We start from the raw sequence: 21538 nt of genomic DNA on the forward strand, positions 1-21538 counted from the left end.
GATCAGCTTATGGCAAAGGCCAGGGTCAGAGATACAGACTTGAGGAGAGAGCAGCATGGGGGTGACAGTGTGTTCAGAAGGGCTGTGGGAGTGCTCTGGGAGTGGCTGCTGTTCCCAGGCTGGCATTTGGCCCTGTTGACATTCTTTTCTCTTTCCACCTTCTTTGGTGTTTCTCTTACCTCTGATCATTCCTTCTCCAAATGCTTTACAGGCTCTTCTTCCTCTTCCCATAGAATGTGTTATTCCTGTGTGATTTCACCACCTGGGACCCCTACTGTGCCTCCATCAAACTTTTATCTCCAGCTCAGAATTCTTATGTAAGATTGAGACGTATGTCTCCAACTGCTTTCTAAGAGAAAAGAGGTAGTCAGTAGTGTGGACTGATTATCCAGGGACCACACAAAGGGTTTGTACTTCACTGTCCTATTGTATCCAGGACTGGCACTGTGAATTGATCCTGGCTGTGACTATCTCTTGTTTTCTCTGAAAATACCAAATGTGGAAATCAGGAGTCAGATTTCAGACTTGTTAATAAGCATTATTAACACACACACCCCCACTGTAATCCTTCTGTAACTTATTAACTTCCCCTTTATGCTTAGTGTATTGTTATCTTTTCATCAGGAACCAAAATTAACCCAAAATGGAAATAAAAATTTAAATCTTATTGATACAGAAGAAAAATTACTGTCCTGTTCATAAAAAAAGGAAAAATAGTTTACATGGATCCACCTTGTTTAAAACAAAAATCACAACTCGTTTTGTGAAAAAGAGGTGCTTTTTACTCTAGTATTCCTTGTTCTGGGATCACTTAATTACTATTTCGATGATGAAGGAACTCTGAACTCCTAAGCAAACCATGCCATGACATACTTTATATATATGCACAAAAGTTGGATAAAACACAAAACCAGCATTTTGACAAATTCACTTTAAAATGTTTTCCACATCAACTACTTAAAAGAAGTTACAGCAATATGATCTTCCACTGCTCAGGAAGACAGAGTGAACTTGGATATGATGAATATTAAAAACAAACATACAGAGCACCTGGGTCTGGACTTGTGGGCTAAAGAAATGCTTCCTGAATTTGTCCGAGGTGATGTGTTGAGCAACCGTGCCACAGTTTACCAGCAGCGACACTCTAGTTCTTCAGTATATTCCTGTTGTGAACCTATTTCTTTGAATTTAATCATCTGGGATGATTGCTGCAGTGTGAGTCTTTAGCATTTTGAAAATTTTGAAGAGCATTTGAAATTTTGAAGAGATTAAGAAGGTTCCTCTTCCCAGAAGACACTCATATAAAGCATGCTTCTATAGGGTTAACTGTTCAGAAATTGTAAGGTGCATGGTCATCACCAGGTAAGCAGCTCTGCAGGGGCCCATGGCCCATACTCATCCTTGCGTGCCCAGGGGAGCCAGCGTGCATATGAGCAGTAGGGAAGTGGCATAACAACACAGAAGAGCTCAGGACAACTTGGCATTTTTGTTGTTGTTAAACTCAGGCTTATCAAGAGTCATAAGGACTCATCTCAGTTTGTACACCTTCAGACCCATACAGATAGATGCATAAGAACATGATCATTTCTGTTCTTCACAAAGTACTCAGAATTCTGACAAGAAACATTACAAGTTTATATAAATGCCCATTTGCATAGCAGCTTACAAATTCAATAGTTGTCAGAGGCTTGACGCGGTGGGTCATGCCTGTAATCTCAGCACTTTGGGAGGCCGAGGCGGGCAGATCACTTGAGGTCAGGAGTTTGAGACCAGCTTGGCCAACATGGCAAAACTCCGTTTCTACTAAAAATACAAAAATTACCTGGGTGTGGTGATGGGCGCCTGTAATCCCAGCTACTCAGGAGGCTGAGGCAGGAGAATCACTTGAACTCAGGAGGCAGAGGTTGCAGTGAGCTGAGATCACGCCGCTGCACTCCAGCCTGGGTGACAATGAAACTCTGTCTCAAAAAAAGAGTTATCAGAGAATAGTAGATACTGTTTTAGCCATCAGTTTTCGCTGAGAGTACTTCTGACACCCATAGGAAATTGTAAAGGTTTTCTCCTCAAGTTGTAAATTCCTTTTTTTAAAAATTTTTTTTCCTTTTTTTTTAAATTTTTTTAATTTTTTATTTTTTATTGATCATTCTTGGGTGTTTCTCGGAGAGGGGGATTTGGCAGGGTCATAGGACAATAGTGGAAGGAAGGTCAGCAGATAAACAAGTGAACAAAGGTCTCTGGTTTTCCTAGGCAGAGTGTTTGTGTCCCTGGGTACTTGAGATTAGGGAGTGGTGATGACTCTTAACGAGCATGCTGCCTTCAAGCATCTGTTTATTAACAAAGCACATCTTGCACCGCCCTTAATCCATTTAACCCTGAGTGGACACAGCACATGTTTCAGAGAGCACAGGGTTGGGGGTAAGGTCATAGATCAACAGGATCCCAAGGCAGAAGAATTTTTCTTAGTACAGAACAAAATGAAAAGTCTCCCATGTCTACCTCCCCCTACACAGACACAGCAACCATCCGATTTCTCAATCTTTTCCCCACCTTTCCCCCCTTTCTATTCCACAAAACCGCCATTGTCATCGTGGCCCGTTCTCAATGAGCTGTTGGGTACACCTCCCGGACGGGGCGGCTGGCCGGGCGGGGGGCTGACCCCCCACCTCCCTCCCGGACGGGGCAGCTGGCCTGGCGGGGGCTGACCCCCACCCTCCCTCCTGGACGGGGTGGCTGCTGGGCGGAGACGCTCCTCACTTCCCAGACGGGGTGGCAGCCGGGCGGAGGGGCTCCTCACTTCTCAGACGGGGCGGCTGCCAGGCGGAGGGGCTCCTCACTTCTCAGACGGGGCGGTTGCCAGGTGGAGGGTCTCCTCACTTCTCAAGACGGGGTGGCCGGGAAGAGGTGCTCCTCACCTCCCAGACGGGGTCGTGGCCGGGCCGAGGTGCTCCTCACATCCCAGACGGGGTCGTGGCCGGGCAGAGGCGCTCCCCACATCTCAGACGATGGGCGGCCGGGCAGAGACGCTCCTCACTTTCCAGACTGGGCAGCCAGGCAGAGGGGCTCCTCACGTCCCAGACGATGGGCGGCCAGGCAGAGACGCTCCTCACTTCCCAGACGGGGTGGCAGCCGGGCAGAGGCTGCACTCTCGGCACTTTGGGAGGCCAAGGCAGGCGGCTGGGAGGTGGAGGTTGTAGCGAGCCAAGATCACACCACTGCACTCCAGCCTGGGCACCATTGAGCACTGAGTGAACCAGACTCCGTCTGCAATCCCGGCACCTCGGGAGGCCGAGGCTGGCGGATCACTCGCGGTTAGGAGCTGGAGACCAGCCCGGCCAACACAGCGAAACCCCGTCTCCACCAAAAAAATACGAAAACCAGTCAGGTGTGGCGGCGCGCGCCTGCAATAGCAGGCACTCGGCAGGCTGAGGCAGGAGAATCAGGCAGGGAGGTTGCAGTGAGCCAAGATGGCAGCAGCACAGTCCAGCTTCGGCTCGGCATGAGAGGGAGACCATGGAAAGAGAGGGAGAGGGTTCGGCATGAGAGGGAGACCGTGGAAAGGGGAGAGGGAGAGGGAGAGGGAGAGGGCGTAAATTCCTTTTATCCATTTATGACATTTTCTCTATCATATACTAAATTCTATCCATCCTCACATTGATTTATTACTGTTACCAAAATACATTCGAACTGTTTGTATACACACATATATAGGTGTATATGTATGTGTGTGTATATATATATTTATTTGGTTGAATCTTATGAAACTGCTAATTTTTTTTACCATTTTTGACCTATGAAAATAGTTTTTTTCATAGGGTTGAACCGAATGAAATCTGAACTTTAGCTAGCTGGCTATATCTCATATACTATACAGTACTTTCTGCTTTACTTCAGCAGGAAGAATGAAAATGCTTACCCCATTCACCAGTTCTTATACAGCCTTGCAAAACTGTGCTTGCAAACTGCTGGTGAATTTCATGAAAATACTTAGAGGTATAGTAATTTTCACATATTTAGCATTTAACTGAAAAAAAGGTCCAAACTGAGCATATTATCTTTGTAACTACATCACCTACTACTTAACTGGAACAGCCTACCTTATAAAGATGGCTTTTGCAGACTTAAGGCCAGGTCTAGAATCAATAGGCCAAACAATAAAATATCAAAACATTTTCAACTGGGATTCTGCTACCTCTGTGTCCTCCATAACACTCAATATTTAGAGTGCCCGAGCCACTGCGCTAAGCACCAGTAAAAGAGAAACGCCCCAGAAACTTCAAGAAACTTACCATCTTTCAAGAAATATAAAAATATAAATAATAAGAGAATATTCTAAGAGTTTTAAGTTTTAAACTGGGACAGAGTAAAATGTAAAAAGACAGCACTTCAGAAGTTTTAAACTGACTTCAAACATTAAGGAAAAAGGCAAATACAAATGTGCTTTGAGTCTAAATCCAGGTCAATATGATAATCAAATGTGCTCTCCTCCACAGTTCTGGCCCCAAGAAGTCCTCTTATCACCCCATAACAGTGACTAGAGATCCTCCAGGTCAGTTAAGTCCACGGCCACTTTCAAGAACAGAGTGTCATCTTTAATGTAGGCGTTCTTGGCATTCTCCAAAACAGAATGAGCCACAAAGCGGGGACAGCCAGATGCAATGTTCATCTCCCCATCAGGTCTTTTAAAGCTGCTGCTATTGGGGTCAGGTTTGAAGGTCTCCATAATGTTCTTTTTGCCACTCTGGTCCAGAAGCATCAGGGTCACCCTCTGCCTGAATGGCCACTGCAACAGTGAGTCAAACTCTCCTCGCATGACCACAAAGTATAGGGACAGGTGTGACCCCCTCCCTGACCCATCCCCATTCAGGTATGCTCTAGCACAGAGCCGGTAGCCACAGCGGCTGGTGTAGAAGGACTGGCTGAAGATGGACACTGTGTGCCCATCCACCGCCTCTCTCTTCTTCATCTTGTAATCTGTCACCTTCCAAATGAGCTTTCCATTATAGCAAGTGCCCTCCAGCAGTTTAAATCGCTCTTCATTTTTACTCAGCTGTGCTTTATGAATATTAATGTGGGTATCATGTTTGTTAGTTTCCTCTTCTAAAACGGCTGCAAATAAGAAAAAAAAAAAAAGATTCCATAGGCCTAAAAGTTATCTTTAAAATTTTCCCAAAGTGGAATTTTGTTACCTGAAAGAGAATCAACAAAATCCTGCCATCCTAAAGATGAGCCGAATTCATTTGTTGTAATAATATTAACTCAGGGAATATCATGTCTTGGCACAATGCCTCCAAGGAAACCTAGATGTGTACTCTTAAACTCACTGAAGTGTAGAGAAGACACACTGAGCATTCAACTAGCGTGAATCAGCATGCTGAGCCCCAAACTTCTCTAACTAGAATGCTTTTAAATAGCTAAACCCTTTAATATTTTTCCATACCTAAAACAATGATCCCACCACATCTCTCCCTGAGTCTTCTCATTATTTTTCATTCTTCTTTAAAGTCATCAATCCCTTTCTTGGAATTTGCTGGCCTGTTTCCAGTCTTGGAATTTCCTAGCCCAGTCCCTCAACCCCCCTTGTGGCCCTCCCTCATTTTTGCCTGAGTGGCCAGAATCTTACCATTCTCTTTCACAAATAGCAGATTCAGCCATTGTTTATCCTGGACAGATGTGACTCTCTATTTGGCCAGGTGTTTGGTTGTTTCATGAACACATGCAGACAAATGAGTCACCAAAAGAGAAATAAAATATCAGACATACCTAATCTTTGATCACTGTTTTCTAGCAGGGTAATTTTCTGTTTCACTGTATCAACTGCTTCCATCAAAGGTCTCAGGTCAAATTTATTTTGTTGCTGGTTAACCATTTGTAATAATTGATGCACTTGAGCTTCTAGCCAAGCTGACTTGTCAATGTGACTGGCAAAAACCTTTCATTACAAAATGGATAATCATGTTTAAAAAATTAGTTAATATTTTAGCAATTCATTGAGATTAAAATTTTTTTCAATTCAAACATATCACATTTAATCAATTAACAGAATGAAAAATACAAGCCCAGAAAATAAAATTCAATGAGGATCACAGAGAGATGAGCCACCTAATTATCTTCCTCCTCCTCCTCTCCTACCACAGCTCCTGTTCTAAATGTTTGAACTTTTCTTTATCTAATTTTTATCCTCCCTCCGTTTCCCTCTGCTTGGTTCTCCAACCTATCTTTATATATTTATTTTCATGTTGTTTCTCCTCTTGCCCTATCACTTCTTTCTCTTCTTAGAAGCCAATCTCCTGATTCACTCCTGCTCTGCTAGAAGGTGGAGAATGAAATGGAATAGGCCCACCTGTTCTGGCCTGAGCTCTACAGGTGGTGCAGAAGGCCCTGAGTACGGCCTAAACTTTTGACTGCTCTCTCAGGTGGAAGAGACTAAATAAAACTACTCCTCCCTTTTCCTATGTGTGTACAATATAAGGTATGGCTACTCAAAGTACCCATTTTGTTTTTCACTTTCAGTATTTGATAAATTACATGAGGAATTCAATACTTTATTACAAAATAGGCTTTGTGTTAGATGACTGCCCAACTGTAGGCTAATGTAAGTGTTCTGAGCATGTTTAAGGTATGCTAGGCTAAGCTATGATGTTTAATAGGTTAGGTGTATCAAACACATTTTTGACTTACGATATTTTCAACTTAATGGGTTTATCAGGACATAACTCCATTGTAAGTCAAGGAGCATCTGTGCATATTAATGTATATACACATATGCATATATACTTTATATATATTTCACATACATATACATTGTATGTATATGAAGGGTGTGTGTGTGTGTGTGTGTGTGTGTGTGTTTAATGTATAATGTGCTGGCCAAGTATGGAAATTATAAGGCCTATATTTTCTGGGATAACTTAAATTTCAAATATATTGCCTACACCACATCTTGAAATCTTTTTCACTATAAATTTTATAATCATGATAAAGACATTATTCATCAGAATTCATTTATGGTTATTTAATGTTCATAATTTACAAAGTATTATTTTTGCTATATTTTAGTGATGTTTAAAGCATTTTCTTTCCAAGGAAATTAATAGTTTCACTTGTTGAATACAAAATGCAGAACTACAGATGCTCTCAATGAATCTGCAATCAAGTGATTAATATGGCCCAACATTAATTAAAACCCTAATTGCTATAAATTATATAGAAGCATTGTATCAATGTTAAAGTTACTGATATTGCTAAACGTACTGGGGTTGTGTAAAAGAAGATCTTTATTCTTAGGAAATACATACTGAAGTATTAATATGTAGAGGTAAAGGGCCATAATATATGCAGCGTACTCGCAAATGGTTTAGAGAGAGCACGTGCACGCACATGCACACGCACACACACACATACACGTCGGGGGAGGAGCAGTGGAGGGCAGCATGAATGATGAAGCAAACGGGACAAAATCTTGACCATGAGTGAATCAGGGTGGAGGTTATACAAGTGTTCTTTGCACCATCTTATTCTTACAGCTTTTCTGTATATTTTAAATTATTTCTATTTAAGAAGTTAAAAGAAAAACTCTCACTGCAATTGAAAGCCAAATCTTGGCTTTCAACGCAAAGGCCATTTCTTACCTGGATGTTTGGGAGGAAGCTTCCATTTTTGCCAAACAACTGTGCAAACTGCTTGAACTCCTTTTCAAGTTTCTTTATAGTTTCTGCTAGCTGCTGGATTTTACTTTCTTTCTGTTCTAGGCTCTTGTGTAAGTCAGAAATCTAATAACAGGAACGTGAGGAAAAATAAAGTCACTGAATATAACTGCATGCATATAGTTAAAATATGCATGCACTTGCAGCTAAGAAAGTATTTCTAGGAAAAAATCCACATATTTATTTCTAGGAAAATATTTACAGGGTAGATTCCTACATAATTATAGGAAGATATTCACAGGTGGTTCCAAAAAGCCACATCTACAGAATTTCTCATCAGCCTTTTCTATACCTAACCTACTATGATGGTTCACCTAATGACAGACATCACCTGACTGAATTTACTGAACTGGTTCTCTTCATTCATTCAACATGGACTTATTAAGCAACCACAGAAGCCAGGCACCTGTAATCTCAGGTACCTGGGAAGCTGATGGGGAGGATCACTTGAGTCCAGGAGATTGAGTCTAGCCTGGGCAACATAGTGACACCTTGTCTCTTAAAACAAAATAAAACTACCACCAAAGAGTACTGATCACCATACCACATTAAATGTTACATGCACAGTATCAAAAGTAATAATGACAAAAACTTGCTGACTATCATACCCTTATATTCATTAGCTCTTGTATGCCTCAAAGAACCCTATGAGTTGCACGAACATTAGACTCATTTTTCAGATGAGGAAACAGAGGTAGAGAGTTTAAGTAACCCATCCAGCATACAAGCCAGCAAGTGATAGGCAAAATGCGTGGGTAGCATATTGACAGATTTTATAATCTACTTGAAAGAAACAGATACCTAAAGCTGATCCTAGACAGCTCTTCTCTTATTCCCATATCCATTCAATCTGCAACAGTTGCCAATTTTAACTTTTAACATGACAATAGAAACAAAAAGACTTAAATCCATTTCTCATTTCAGCACTAGTTTCAGTCTTCATTATTTCTCTCTTGGGCTGCAACAGCAGCTTTCTAACTGGTCCTGCTCTACCCATTCTACCCCCAGCACACACCAGAACATAAGTTCCATGGGAGCTGGAACTGCCATGAACCTCACAGTCCACTATGACCCCAGCAACTGGACTGGTGCCTGGTACCAGTAGGTGCTTAATAAATATTTGTTAAATGAATGAACAGCATGAATGCTCTCCCTGGCTTTAGTCTTGTTCTCCTTCAATTTGTACTCCTTACTGTGACCAGAATAATATTAAGAGAAAAATCTGGTCTTGAGCCTTCCCTGCATAAACACTTCTAGTGGCTTGCTTTTACAGGTGACACTGGGCCCTACGTGACCTGCCCCTGGCTACACTTTCAGCCTCAAACCCATTCACATTCCACATGCATCCTGCCCAGCAAGACCACACAACTCCTATTTTGTCAGGCTCTGCCCTCTCAGACACCTCTCTCTTCATCTAAAAACTACCACTTTTTAAGCCACCACTCATGGGTGCATCCTCTTGGAAATATTTCCTTACTTGCACCACCCACCGAGACCACCTCTCAAGTTCCATGATACCCTGTCCATATTCTAGTGTATAAATCATCATTATCATGCTTATAACTTGCTTTTTGTTGTTGTTTTGGTCTTCTTCTCCACTAAATTGTATCTTGAGACTACATCTCATTTATTTCTTTATCCTTAGAGCCTAGGACAGTGCCTGGCACAGAGAGGGCATTTGATACATATTTTATGAATGAATGCACAAATGGCTGAGACAATCATTTGATCTCTGGCCCTGGAATCCTTTATTTAGACCCCTAGAGCTGACTTCCACCTACCTGCCTGACCAAAAGCAAACTTCTTGTCTCTCTCTGCACCCTCACCTCTAACATGCTGCAGTTTTGTAGTGCCCATCTTGGTTAATATCATTACCATGTCCCCTCCCTACTCAGCTTACTGCATGTCATTTACAACCTCAGAAGGTGTCTTGATACTCTCTCTCTTTCCAGTCCACTGACATGGACTTGGTTGAGCCTTCACCATCACCACCACCACCTCCAGCATCTTGCTTCCACCTACTATTGAAGTACTTATTATGTGTTAGGCATTGTACTACTAGCTTAACTATATTATCCCTTTTTACCATCACCACAACCCCATTTACAAATGAGGAAACTGGGGATGACAGAAATGAAGTAGTTTGTCCAAACTCATATGGCTAGTGTGCAGCCTGGCTGCAAACCCAAGCATTCTGGCTCCAGAGCCTTCACTCTTATCAATTGCCATGCTATTACCAACTGTCTTGCTTTAAAAAAGAAAAACAAACAAACCGCTTTGGGCGGCTGAGGCAGGCAGATGGCTTGAGCTCATGAGACCAGCCTGGACAACATGGCAAAACCCTGTCTCTACAAAAAAAAATACAAAAATTAGCCGAGTGTGGTGGTGCACACCTATAGTCCCAGCTACTCAAGAGGCTGAGGTAGGAGGATCTCTTGAGCCTAGGAGGCAGAGATTACAGACAGTCCAGATCGTACCAGTGTACTCCAGCCTGGGTGACAGGGCCAGACCCTATCTCAACAAACAAACAAACAAACAATTAGCTGACCAAGTGTTTTCCAATTAAGAAACCTCCATTAGCTCCCTATTATTGAAAAAAACATTAGTTCAAACTTCTGGCCCTTAAAACCTTTCTGAAACAAGGCAGAGTATAAATGAATAAAAAAAAATTGAATGCAGTGTTCAAAACTTCTTCGGCTACACGGAAGGCCACTGCAATCTGGATCCAACACACCAGTCCCTAGCCTTTATCTCACACTCAAAAGTCCATTCATCCTAAAACCCCATTTCCTTGACTCATCAGGATTTCTTATGCCTCCCTGCTTGGGTGCAAGCTCTCCCTTTTGGATGTCCTTCTTCCACAACATTTTAACTGATGAATCTTTCCTACTTCAGGAGGCAGCTTGGATGTCTTACCTTGAAAGTCTTCCCCAACTCCCCTAGAATAAACTGCTGCAGTCTCTGTACCCCAGACTGAGTTACAGCATGTCTACAAGGCATGACAACTTACCTGTTTACATTTATGTTAGTTCTTCAAGGGTAGAGGCTACATCTTCCTTGGCTCAGTGTCCCTAGCAGCAAACATTGTACCTGACATACAGTAGGTGTTTCTTGAATGAAAAGATGGATGAATGAGGCAACTGATACAGAAAAAACTTGGGAACGGTTACTAGGGAGCATGCCTTCTACCAAAGTTACTGTTTAATCAGTCTTCCTAATTTTCTCCAGGATCTGACCCTGGAACTCACACACCTACTTTAATAGAAAATCAGACATCAAAAAATCATCTGCAGTAGTAAACATCAGCTCCTTTTCTGAAAATGGATGGTTTTCTTCCCTACCTGGGCTTGAAAAGTCTGATTTTCTGAGATGTTCTAACAAAATAATTAACTTTCCTAAAAATTGCTCAATAGAATCAGCATTTATTGAGGTTAATAGGAATGCCACAGGCACTATGGCAGGCATTTGCATATAATTTCCCTTGATAATCACAACTCAGTGAAATAAGTGTGTATGTATGCATTTACTGGGTTGCAAAGCTTCTGCAAAGGCAGTTTAGACTTATCACAAAATTTATAAAACCCATAGTGCTTAGAATAGATAGTCAACTGTTGTTTCACAGTAATATTAATTTAACTGAAACATCAAATTGCTAAGTGTCAGATATTAACCAAAAGGTGTGTAGACAGGCTATTGAGAGGCAGTTATGGTATACCATGGGGAGTACTGGACTTAGAATCAGAGGACATGGATTTTGAGATTGAATTACGCTACTTACGATTAAACCATATAAAAATTTCTCAGAGTTCAGTTATTTTATCTGTTGAATGAGGAGGATGGACCCAAGGATCCTAAGGGCACCTTCCAATTCTAATGTTCTATAATCCTATGAGCCTGTTTGGCCACTTAATAGAAAAACATCTACCTCTAATTGACTTATACTGAAACAGAGGAGAATAGAAAAATACCAGCATAGAGCAGGTAAATCCCAGCAATTCTGTTGCCTCACTTTTTATTTGAACCTTTGAAGATTTACCTGTTCTTCTAATTGGACATTCTTTTCTAAAACCAAACGCATGTGCTCCCGTAAGGCTGAATGCTCATGTTCCTGCAGGTTCCTCCGTTTATCCTTCAATATGAAGAGAAAAATAAGTCAGGTTGCTGAGAGGCTCCAAAAATGAAAGAGGTGGTAGGATATTCTGCTAAAATAGAATCTAAACAACTTTGCTTACTTTAATAGTTTAAACACGCACCAGTCTCTAGGTGGGTTGCAGGAAAAATGACTCCAGTGGGTCCCTTTTCCAGCTTTAGTTTTTTTTTTTTTTTTTTTGAGACAGCCTGCTCTGTTGCCCAGGCTGGAGTGCAGTGGTGTGATCTTGGCTCACTGCAGCCTCTGCCTCTCGGGTTCAAGTGATTCTTGTGCCCCAACCTCCCGAGTAGCTGGGATTACAGGTGTGCGCCACCACACTCAGCTAATTTTTGTATTTTTAGTAGAGACGGAGTTTCACCATGTTGGCCAGGCTGGTCTTGAACTCCTGACCTCAAGTGATCTGCCTGCCTTGGCCTCCCAAAGTGCTGGGATTACACGTTTGAGCCACCATACCTGGCCCCAGCTTTAGGATTCTACAATATCCATGAGACAGAGAATCAGGCCAATATCAAAATTCTCAGTGCTGATTTTCTTCCTTGCCCTGGGAGTATATGACTATGGGTTAAGTGTAGTTATTATCATCTCTCAACTATTCCCATATAAAACCTATCTCCTTTGTGGGTTATCTTCAAATCAGTTTTGTTTGTTTGTTTGTTTGTTTTTTGAGATGGAGTCTCACTCTGTCGCCCAGGCTGGAGTATGGTGGCACAATCTTGGCTCACTGCAACCTCCGCCTCCTGGGTTCAAGTGATTCTCCTGCCTCAGCCTCCCGAGTAGCTGGGATTACAGGCACATGCCACCACGCCTGGCTAATTTTTGTATTTTTAGTAGAGATGGGGGTTTCACCATATTGCTCAGGCTGGTCTTGAACTCCTGACCTCATGATCTACCCGCCTTGGCCTCCCAAAGTGCTGGGATTACAGGCATGAGCCACAGCGCCTGGCCTCTTCAAATCAGTTTTAAGTCAACGCTAGTTCTTCCTCCTGTCAAGCACATTTCCATGCTGCCTCCAATCATGGACTGGCTGCCATGGGCAGGAGGAATGCCACCTGATTTTAATTTCAGCCCATACAAATTTGTTGCCCTCAAAACCATAGACTACATTTGCAAGAAGAAATGGTTGCTTTTTCCCTAATCATTAAAATTTTTTTTTTTGTAGACTGCCTATATTACAGTAAAAGCAAATGTTTGTTAGGTGTTCAAGGTGATCCATGCAGTTTAACTAAATATTTATCATCAATTTTCATTCGGGTTAGGGTTGGCTTCTTTGGTGACAGGCTGTCCTAAATAAGGTTCCGGAGAATAACTCCCCCAGCCATCCCAAGCTCTGGTGCTGAGGCAAGTTCTAGAATACAAACCAACTGGAGATTTGGGCCTGACTGTAAAGATCATTTTTAGAGCTAGAAAGCAATTCTGCTTTTTTTTTTTTTTTTTTTTTGAGACAGGGTCTCACTCTGTTGCCCAGGCTGGAGTACAATGGCATGACCTTGGCTCACTGCAATCTCTGCCTCCCTGGCTCAAGGGATTCTCCCACTTCAGCCTCCCAAGGAGCTGGGACTACAGGGTGCGCCACCACACCTGGCTGATTTTTGTATTTTTTGGTAGAGACAGGGTTTCAACATGTTGCCCAAGCTGGACAATTGTGCTCATGCACAAGAAAGGTAAACCCTATTCTTTTTGCAGCCAAGACAACCTCTGGTTTGATATGTGACAAATTTATAGACTCTTCACTGATTTTTTTTTAAATCCTTCTCAGAATATACATTTTTTCAAATGGTTTTTAAAATAAAAGAAATATGTGCTTGTGTCAAACAACATAAGATGAAGAATAAAAGGTAAAAGGCCTCTTCTGTCTATCTCCACACCCACTTTCCTAGTTTTACCAGAGTCAGTAAGGATATACACATATTTTTAACACAAACGAGAACATACTATATTTAATTTTTTACATATATCCCATTTTTATCAGCTACATAGTATTCTAAAATATGAATACATAATTATATAGTTGGTGTTTTAATGATAGACTTACAGGTTGTTTTTAGCTTTGGGTTGTGGGGTTTTTTTGCTATACAAACAATAGTAGAATAAACATCTTTGTGTGTGTTTGTGTATGTGAAATCACTGTATAACTTAAGAAAGGATATCTGTAACATAAATCCTAGCAGAAATGCAGGGTCAATGTGTGGATTCATTTTTTATTTTCATAGAGATAACCAAATTGCCCTAAAAAAAGTGAGATATCATAAGATGTTTTAATCTGTCAATTTGATGATATTAGGTAAAATTATATTTCTTGTTATAATGTATATTTATTTAGGAGTGAAACTGAGCATCTTTTCTTACATCTATCAGCCAAATGAATTTTTTTCTGGAACTGCCCATCTACTATATTTCTTTGCCTATTTTTCAATTAAGTTGAGTAGGTTATTAACATGTAAGGTTTCTTTGTATATTAAGGAAAATAGCCCCCCCTTTTTTTTGGTCTGATCATATGTTGCAAACTTTTCCCTCCAGTTCACTGTTTGCTATTTGACTTTATGGTATTTTTAAAAATCATACAGAAGTTTTAAATATGTATAAGTTTATCAAAATTATGGCTTCTGGTTTTGCGTTAGTCATTTAAGAAAGGGCTTTTGTTGTTGTTGGGGGGGTTTTTTCGTTTGTTTATTTTGAGACAGTCTCACTCTATTGCCCAGGCTGGAGTGCAGTGGCGCGACCTCGGCTGACTGAAACTTCGGCCTCCCGGGTTCAAGGGATTCTCATACCTCAGCCTCCCGAGTAGCTGGGATTACAGGCGTGCACCACCAGACCCAGCTAACTTTTGTATTTTTAGTAGAGGCGGGGTTTCACCATGTTGGACAGGCTGCTCTCGAACTCCTGACTTCAAATGATCCACCCACCCCAGCCTCCCAAAATGCTGGGATTACAGGCATAAGCCATCGCACCAGCCTCTTTAAGAATAAAAAAATTCACTCATTTTTCCTTCTAGTATTTTCATGATTTCTGAAGTAAACTTCTTATTTTGGAATAATTTTAGATTTACAGAAAATACAGAATAATACAGAGCATGACATATTTTAATGCCTAAAACTTTGCTCCATCTGGAATCTATTAAAAAGACTGAAGTAGAAATCAAATTTTATTTTTATTTTGTGTAATTCATTATTATTTTAAAGTATTTAAAAGGTAGTAACATACATATTAAAACACGATTTTAAGTCCATTTTGTTTCAGTATACTTGGTGATATACAAGGGTATATCACCATAAAACCAGGATTTGTAATCATGAGAGGAGTAACCCCAGAAGGTTCCCAAACCAGGTGGAGGCAATGGAATCCAAACCAGGTGGAGGCAATGGAATCAAAATTAGAAATAATTACTGTGGGCCAGGCACAGTGCTGTAATCCCAGCACTTTGGGAGGCCGAGGCAGGCGGATCGCCTGAGGTCTGAAGTTCAAGAACAGCCTGGCCAACATGGTGAAACCCTGTCTCTACTAAAAATACAAAAATTAGCCAGGCATGATGGCGGGTGCCTGAAATCCCAGCTACTCGGGAGGCCGAGGCAGGAGAATTGCTTGAACCCGGGATGCAGAGGTTGCAGTGAGCCGAGATCATGCCACTGCACTCCAGCCTGGGTGACAGAGCAAGACTCCGTCTCAAAAAAAAAAAATAAATAAATAAATAAAATAATAATTATTGTGATGGTTAATTTTATGTGTCAACCTGGCTAGGCTATGGTGCCCAATTGTTTGCTCAAAACAAGTCTATATGTTGCTGTGAAGGTATTTTGCAGATGTGATGAAAACAATTGGTAGACTTGAAGTAAGCAGATTACCCTTCATAGTGTGGTGGGCCTCATCCAATCATTTGATGGCCTTCAGAGCAAACACTAAGGTTTCCTGAAGAAAAAATGCTTCTCCTCAAGACTGCAGCATAGAAACTCCAGCCAGAGTTTCCAGATTGCCGAGCTGCCCTGCAGATTTTGGACTTGCTAGCCCCCACAACTGCAAGAGCCAACTTCTTAAAATAAATCTCTCTCTATATGTATATATCCCATTGGTTCTGTTTCTCTGGAGAACTCTAAAATAATTAGCCTTAAATTTCTCAGAACTGTATATCTTTCTCCATCCTCGATGGAACAGAGAGTAAACTGAACTTGCCAAGTGAATTATACAGTAGAATGTATAGGCAGAAACAAAAAGTCATTCCATACCGTTACAGCACAGCCATAGTGCTTAAAAGGACAGTCTTGCTCAGCTTCAGGACATACAGCCAGGTGTTCATCCACCTATGAAATGGATAGTCACAAGCTATAGAAATTCATCACTTATTCTCCAACTGCAGCAATCAGGGAGCCAAGAGTGGCTTGGGAAGAAGGCAAGGACCAGGAGAAGGAGAGAGACCTGGCAAGAAAGAGCTATGATGAAAGTTGAAGAGAGTTCGCAGGAAAAAGAGAAGGGAAGACAGATACGTCACGGTCATGCGTGTAATTTAAGCCCTGGGCCCTTATCTTTGGGACTGTATCAAACACAGACCACAATGATTACTAAAACGTTATCTTCCATAAAATCTACAGAGAGGATTATTTGCAGTTACCTCAGTTTTTAGAATAATCTTCGCACAATTGTTGGGACAAAATACTGGGTATTCAGGACACAAGTTTTCCTCATGATTCTGAAATAGAGAAAGTGCAATAAAACAAAGGGTTGTCTTTCATGGCCTCACAGTGATTACACCTGTGTCTCTTTGGGGAGATATATGTCACGTGGCTTACTCTCTACAGGAAGTTATTGCCTAATTCCCAAAAAGGATTAAAGATGTCCACTTTCTAGGTGTAAATGAACTTAATTAAAATATTAAATTTTCCAATTATTCCAAAAGAAAGTCATAGAACACAGGATTCAAAGAAGGTAGATTGGGGAACTGCCAGCATAGCTCCTTCAGGACATGTAAAAGGTACTCATGCTTTCTTTTTATGCCTGCATCCTGCCGCCCCAGCTACACTGCAGAATTCAGAGAGTAGACATTATTGTCACCTCCTTGTGACTCAGCGCCCAGCATTCATTACACATACACAGCATGTGTTCAAATAATATTTTTGCCAATAATAAATGGAGTGCTACCAACAAGAAGGTTTTAAGCTTTTCACAGAACTTCTCTCCAAAGAGCAAATTCTTTAGACCTAATTCTGTACAAAAATAAATGCAGGAATGTTCTTCTGGCATTCCACCTGATTCACTGTGACCACTCAGGCATAATTTAGCTCCATAAAGATGACTGTTGTATGTGTTGTTTCTCACCTGTAGATTGATGACTACCACATCCTTTTTGCAATAAAGGCATTTTTCCTCTCGAAACTGACAGTATGCACTCAAATGCTCTTTCAGGTCTTTCCGTAGGACTGCTTCCCGGCACTTCTCATTAGAACACTGCACAGCTTGAAATAAGCACTGCTGAAGGTGATCCTGCAACAGATAACAACAGGCCAGTGGGACCTGCCGACCAGGGTGGTAGGAAAGAAGTCAGCTGGAAGGCCTAGGGAGGGAGAGAGAACAGGGTGGGCAGCTGGGCAGAAAGGCTTGCACAGGGCAAGGCAGAGGGTAGGCTCTCAGGGGATGCTGCCCACTGCCTCTGCTGAGGAGAGGGCATGGGGAGGGCTGCTTGTACCAGAGATGGGAAAGCCAGTCTTGGTTGGGGGAAATTCAGAGGACAGGGGAAGATAGGTGAAGAGGGAAGTACACCAAGTTTGTTTTAGATGATCTAATAATGTGCTCATATTCTCAGGTTAGTTCTTGGATATTTTCCTTAATTTACCAGTTCTTCAAGGACATTTTTATTTCTTTTGTGGACTCTTTATCCCAACCTCCAGCATCAAGTATGGGTCTCTGCATAGCAGATGGTAAAAGGACACAGGAAAAGGAAGAAAGGAGAGAAGGGCATATCCTAACTCAAGGAAGAAAGGGAAAGGATTAAGAAGATGAAAAGAAGGGACAGTAAGCTATTCCAGAAATGATAAAGAAAAGGAGGCGGAGGAAATATAGGTATGCAAGCCCAAGAGAAGCTAGGAATGGTCAGACTGGTAAAATCAGGAAATATTTTTAACCATTAATAATACTTTATTGGCCATGTGTGGTGGCTCATGCTCGTAATCCCAGAACTTTGGGAGGCTGAGATGGGAGGATCACTTAAGGCCAGGACTCAAGTCCAGCCTGGGCAACACAGTGAGACCCCAATACCTTGTCTCCACAAATTTTTTTTTTTTAATTAGCCAAGTGTTGCGGTGTACACCTATGGTCCCAACTACACAGGAGGCTGAGGTGGGAGGATCAGTTGAGTCCAGAAGTTTGAGGCTGCAGTGAGCTATGATTGCGCCACTGCACTCCAGCCTAGGTAACACAAATAATAAGTTATTTAAATTTTATTTTAAATATTCTCTAATTTTATTTTTAAAGTTATTTTAAATATTCTGTTATTTATTATTAAAAATAAACATTTAATTATTTACATGTAAATAATGTATTTACTATAAACAATATATATTATAGTATTTAATATATTATATGTAATATAATATATAACATTATATATACTATTTAATATTATTTAATATTAGAGAATGATTACATGGACAGTGTTCATTCCAGGGTTCTTCACATTCTATTTTATTTTTATTTTTTTAAATTTTATTTTTGAGTCAGGGTCTCTCTCTGTCACCCAAGCTGGAGTGAAGTGGCGCAATCTCCGTTCACTGCAACCTCCACCTCCTGGGTTGAAGAGCTTCTTGTGCCTCAGCCTCCAGAGTAGCTGGGATTACAGGTGTGCACCACACCCAGCTAATTTTTGTATTTTTAGTAGAGACAGGGTTTCACCATGTTGGCCAGGCTGGACATTCTAGGTTTTTTTTTTTTTTTTTTTTTCTAGACAGAGTCTCGCACCATCACCCAGGCTGAAGTGCAGTGGTGCAATCTTGGCTCACTGCAACCTCCGCCTCCCAGGTTTCAAGCGATTCTCCTGCCTCAGCCTCCCTAGTAGCTGGGATTACAGACACCAGCTACCATGTCCGGCTAATTTTTGTATTATTAGTAAAGACAGGGTTTTGCCATGTTGGCCAGGCTGGTCTCAAACTCCTGATCTCTGGTAATCTGCCCACCTTGGCCTCCCAAAGTGCTGGTATTACAGGCATGAGCCACCACGACTGGCCAACATTCTAGAGGTTTAAAAGCAGGCATATCTCAATGAAAACCTTTGAATCACTGCAGTTATTGTGATGCTGGCAAGTTAACAAAATGTTAAAGAACTTGTCCCCCTGAGGGTCCTTTAAGACAAAATTGGCAAGCTAAGACTCACAGGCCAAATCTGGCCTGCTACTTGTTTTTATAATTAAAGTTTTATTGGAGAGGAGCCACACCTATTCCTTCACGTATTGTCTATAGCTGCTTTGCCCCTAAAATGGGAGAGCTGAGTAATTGTGACAGAGACTGTATGGCCTGCAAAGCCTAAAATAGTTACTATCTGGCTCTTTATGATTATGATGATGATGATTATTATTATTGTTTGACTCTTAACAGAGTTTGCTGATCCCTTCTCAGAAGAAAAAGCAAACAGTTTTTTGACAGTGAGATAAACAAATGCAGCTATTCTCCTTCACCTCTGGTATTAAGAATCATATGGTGATCACAGCTGGAATCCATCTCTTCTCCAAAATTGGTTGATATTACTCCTCAACTCTCACCCAAACAGTCAATATTCATCAAAACTCTGCTACCTGTAAGATTCTACACCTTACCATAGAAGGGGGTGGGTGGGAAACAAGGAATGAGGGGAAATATAAAAGAAATAGGTGGAGAGAAACTAGCCCCTGCTCTCCATAAGCCAGTTTTGGTCACTAAAGCCGTTCAATGGTCCATTTGAGCCTCACTTACTTTTTAGGCTTAGTGACAACAAAGTTGGAAAAAAGGCCTTGCTCTAGGACTCGACTATTCAAAACAAGGGGCAAAAGACACATGAAAACATAACAAAAGTTCTATGAACCTCCAAATAAATTCCTGGATTAACAAGGAAATCATTTACACATTTATAAGCTCAGTCCCTGAGGGATTTGGAGGTGTGATAGAGAAAAGACTGAATCATCTGAAATATGTGTTCCAAAATGTGTGGGTGTGCGGGAGAAATTTCAGCAGCCTCTCAGCAATTCCCTGGAAGTTAGAGAAGCCTGAGTCATGTTCACTTGCAGTGTGATCAAACTTGACATGGGCCTGCCAGGCAGCGCCACACTTCCAGCTTCCCCTTTAACCACCTTCCCTAGCTGGAGGGAAGAGCAGCTGGGGTCACTTCATTTGAAAGGCATCAATTCCCCTTCACTTACATTTCCCCTACACCTTGTTGGTTTGTCTCTCCTATCAATGCTTCACCTTTAACCCACAGCCTGTCTCTGTCCTGGTCTGAGTGATCTGCGTTAGATCATAAACCCCACGAGGCCAGGTCCCACAGTTGCTGGGAAACACCTACGACAGCACCAAGTGAGAGAGCAAATGCTTTTGGGGAAGGACCTCACAATTGTGTCTTTCTGTAGTCATGCCCTGGGTCCCACACAGTTCCCCCAAAATGGCATATTCTTGAGTGTTTGTTTTGTCCAGCATGTCCCACGCCCTCTCTTTTGGCTCAATGATCCCTACCACACAATTAAGGTCTAGTGGATACAAGATGTCCTCCATGCGCTCCATACAGGACGAACCTCTTCACTCACACCTCAGCCGTAGGTGGGCTACAGCACTGTAGCCACCTGTATTGCTAGACTGGGAATCCTTGAGGGCAATTCACTGAATCCCTGTACCATGCTTAGCTCAGTAACTGTCACATAAAGGGATTCAACACACATCCCTGGAAAAATGGCAAAAGCAGATATCGTTCATGAGTAATACCAACCTGGTACCGGCCCAGAATAACCTTGGCATTACATCCAGGAGCATTGCTGCAATATACATATAAGTTGAGGACTTCTCTTTTGCAGCAATTGTCTTTAAAAACCTAAAAGATAAACATAATAGGCCTCACACACTTCAAAGTTTTACAGCAATGTGAATTAAGCTATTATTAATTTGGTCTTCGAGTGTATCTCAGAAGGCAGGTGGAAACTTCCAGACATCAGCTGGAATGGAAATATCACACTTACACCACACTGAAAGAAAAGGCTGTCTCAGATACATGCTTTTGACAAACCATTAAACATACAAGCCAGGTAACAATGCCCTGTGCACCAGGCTGCAGCTAGGTGAATCTCATGGTGAACCTGACCCCACATTCTTAAAGGTCAGGAGGTGAAGCCTGGCCAAGGGTGATGCTTTCAGCTTCCTGTCCCAGGGTAAATGTATTACTTATCAGACAGTGTCACTGAGGCTGTGCTGGCTTGCTATTTTAGCGCAAACCAGGAGTCGGCAAACATTCTCTGTAAGGGGTCAGATAGTCCACATCACGATCATCTCTGTTGCCACATTTCAACTCTTCCATACACAATACTTAAATGAATGGGCACAGCTACATTCCAATAAAACACTATTTATGAACACTGAAATTTGAATTTCACATGTCACAAAACTTTCTTCTTTGGATTATTTAAAATGAATTTTTATTTTGAAGTAGTTTAAGACTCACAAGAAGTTGCAAAAATATGAGGGTTTCTAT

General features: G+C 41.5%; 1 protein-coding gene across 8 annotated transcripts in view; it reads right to left on the reverse strand.

Moving 5' to 3' along the window:
- The window catches only part of TRAF5 (TNF receptor associated factor 5), a 91969-nt gene that overhangs the window by 41324 nt on the left and 29107 nt on the right, over positions 1-21538 (reverse strand). For 6 of the 8 annotated variants that reach the window (XM_055370775.2, XM_063708786.1, XM_063708782.1 and 3 more), the window contains exons 4-11: positions 20783-20884; positions 17158-17352; positions 16454-16531; positions 16071-16145; positions 11740-11832; positions 7629-7769; positions 5761-5929; positions 180-5106 (exon numbers count right to left, since the gene is read on the reverse strand). In XM_055370775.2, the coding sequence (XP_055226750.1) occupies positions 4532-5106; positions 5761-5929; positions 7629-7769; positions 11740-11832; positions 16071-16145; positions 16454-16531; positions 17158-17352; positions 20783-20884 (1428 nt within the window). In that variant the 3' untranslated portion in view covers positions 180-4531. The remainder of the gene's footprint in view (positions 1-179; positions 5107-5760; positions 5930-7628; positions 7770-11739; positions 11833-16070; positions 16146-16453; positions 16532-17157; positions 17353-20782; positions 20885-21538) is intronic. The other 2 variants (XM_004028353.4, XM_063708790.1) reach the window with 2 other exon arrangements.

The sequence above is a fragment of the Gorilla gorilla genome, chromosome 1 (genome assembly GCF_029281585.2).
Source record: "Gorilla gorilla gorilla isolate KB3781 chromosome 1, NHGRI_mGorGor1-v2.1_pri, whole genome shotgun sequence".
Classification (NCBI taxonomy): Eukaryota; Metazoa; Chordata; class Mammalia; order Primates; family Hominidae; genus Gorilla; species Gorilla gorilla.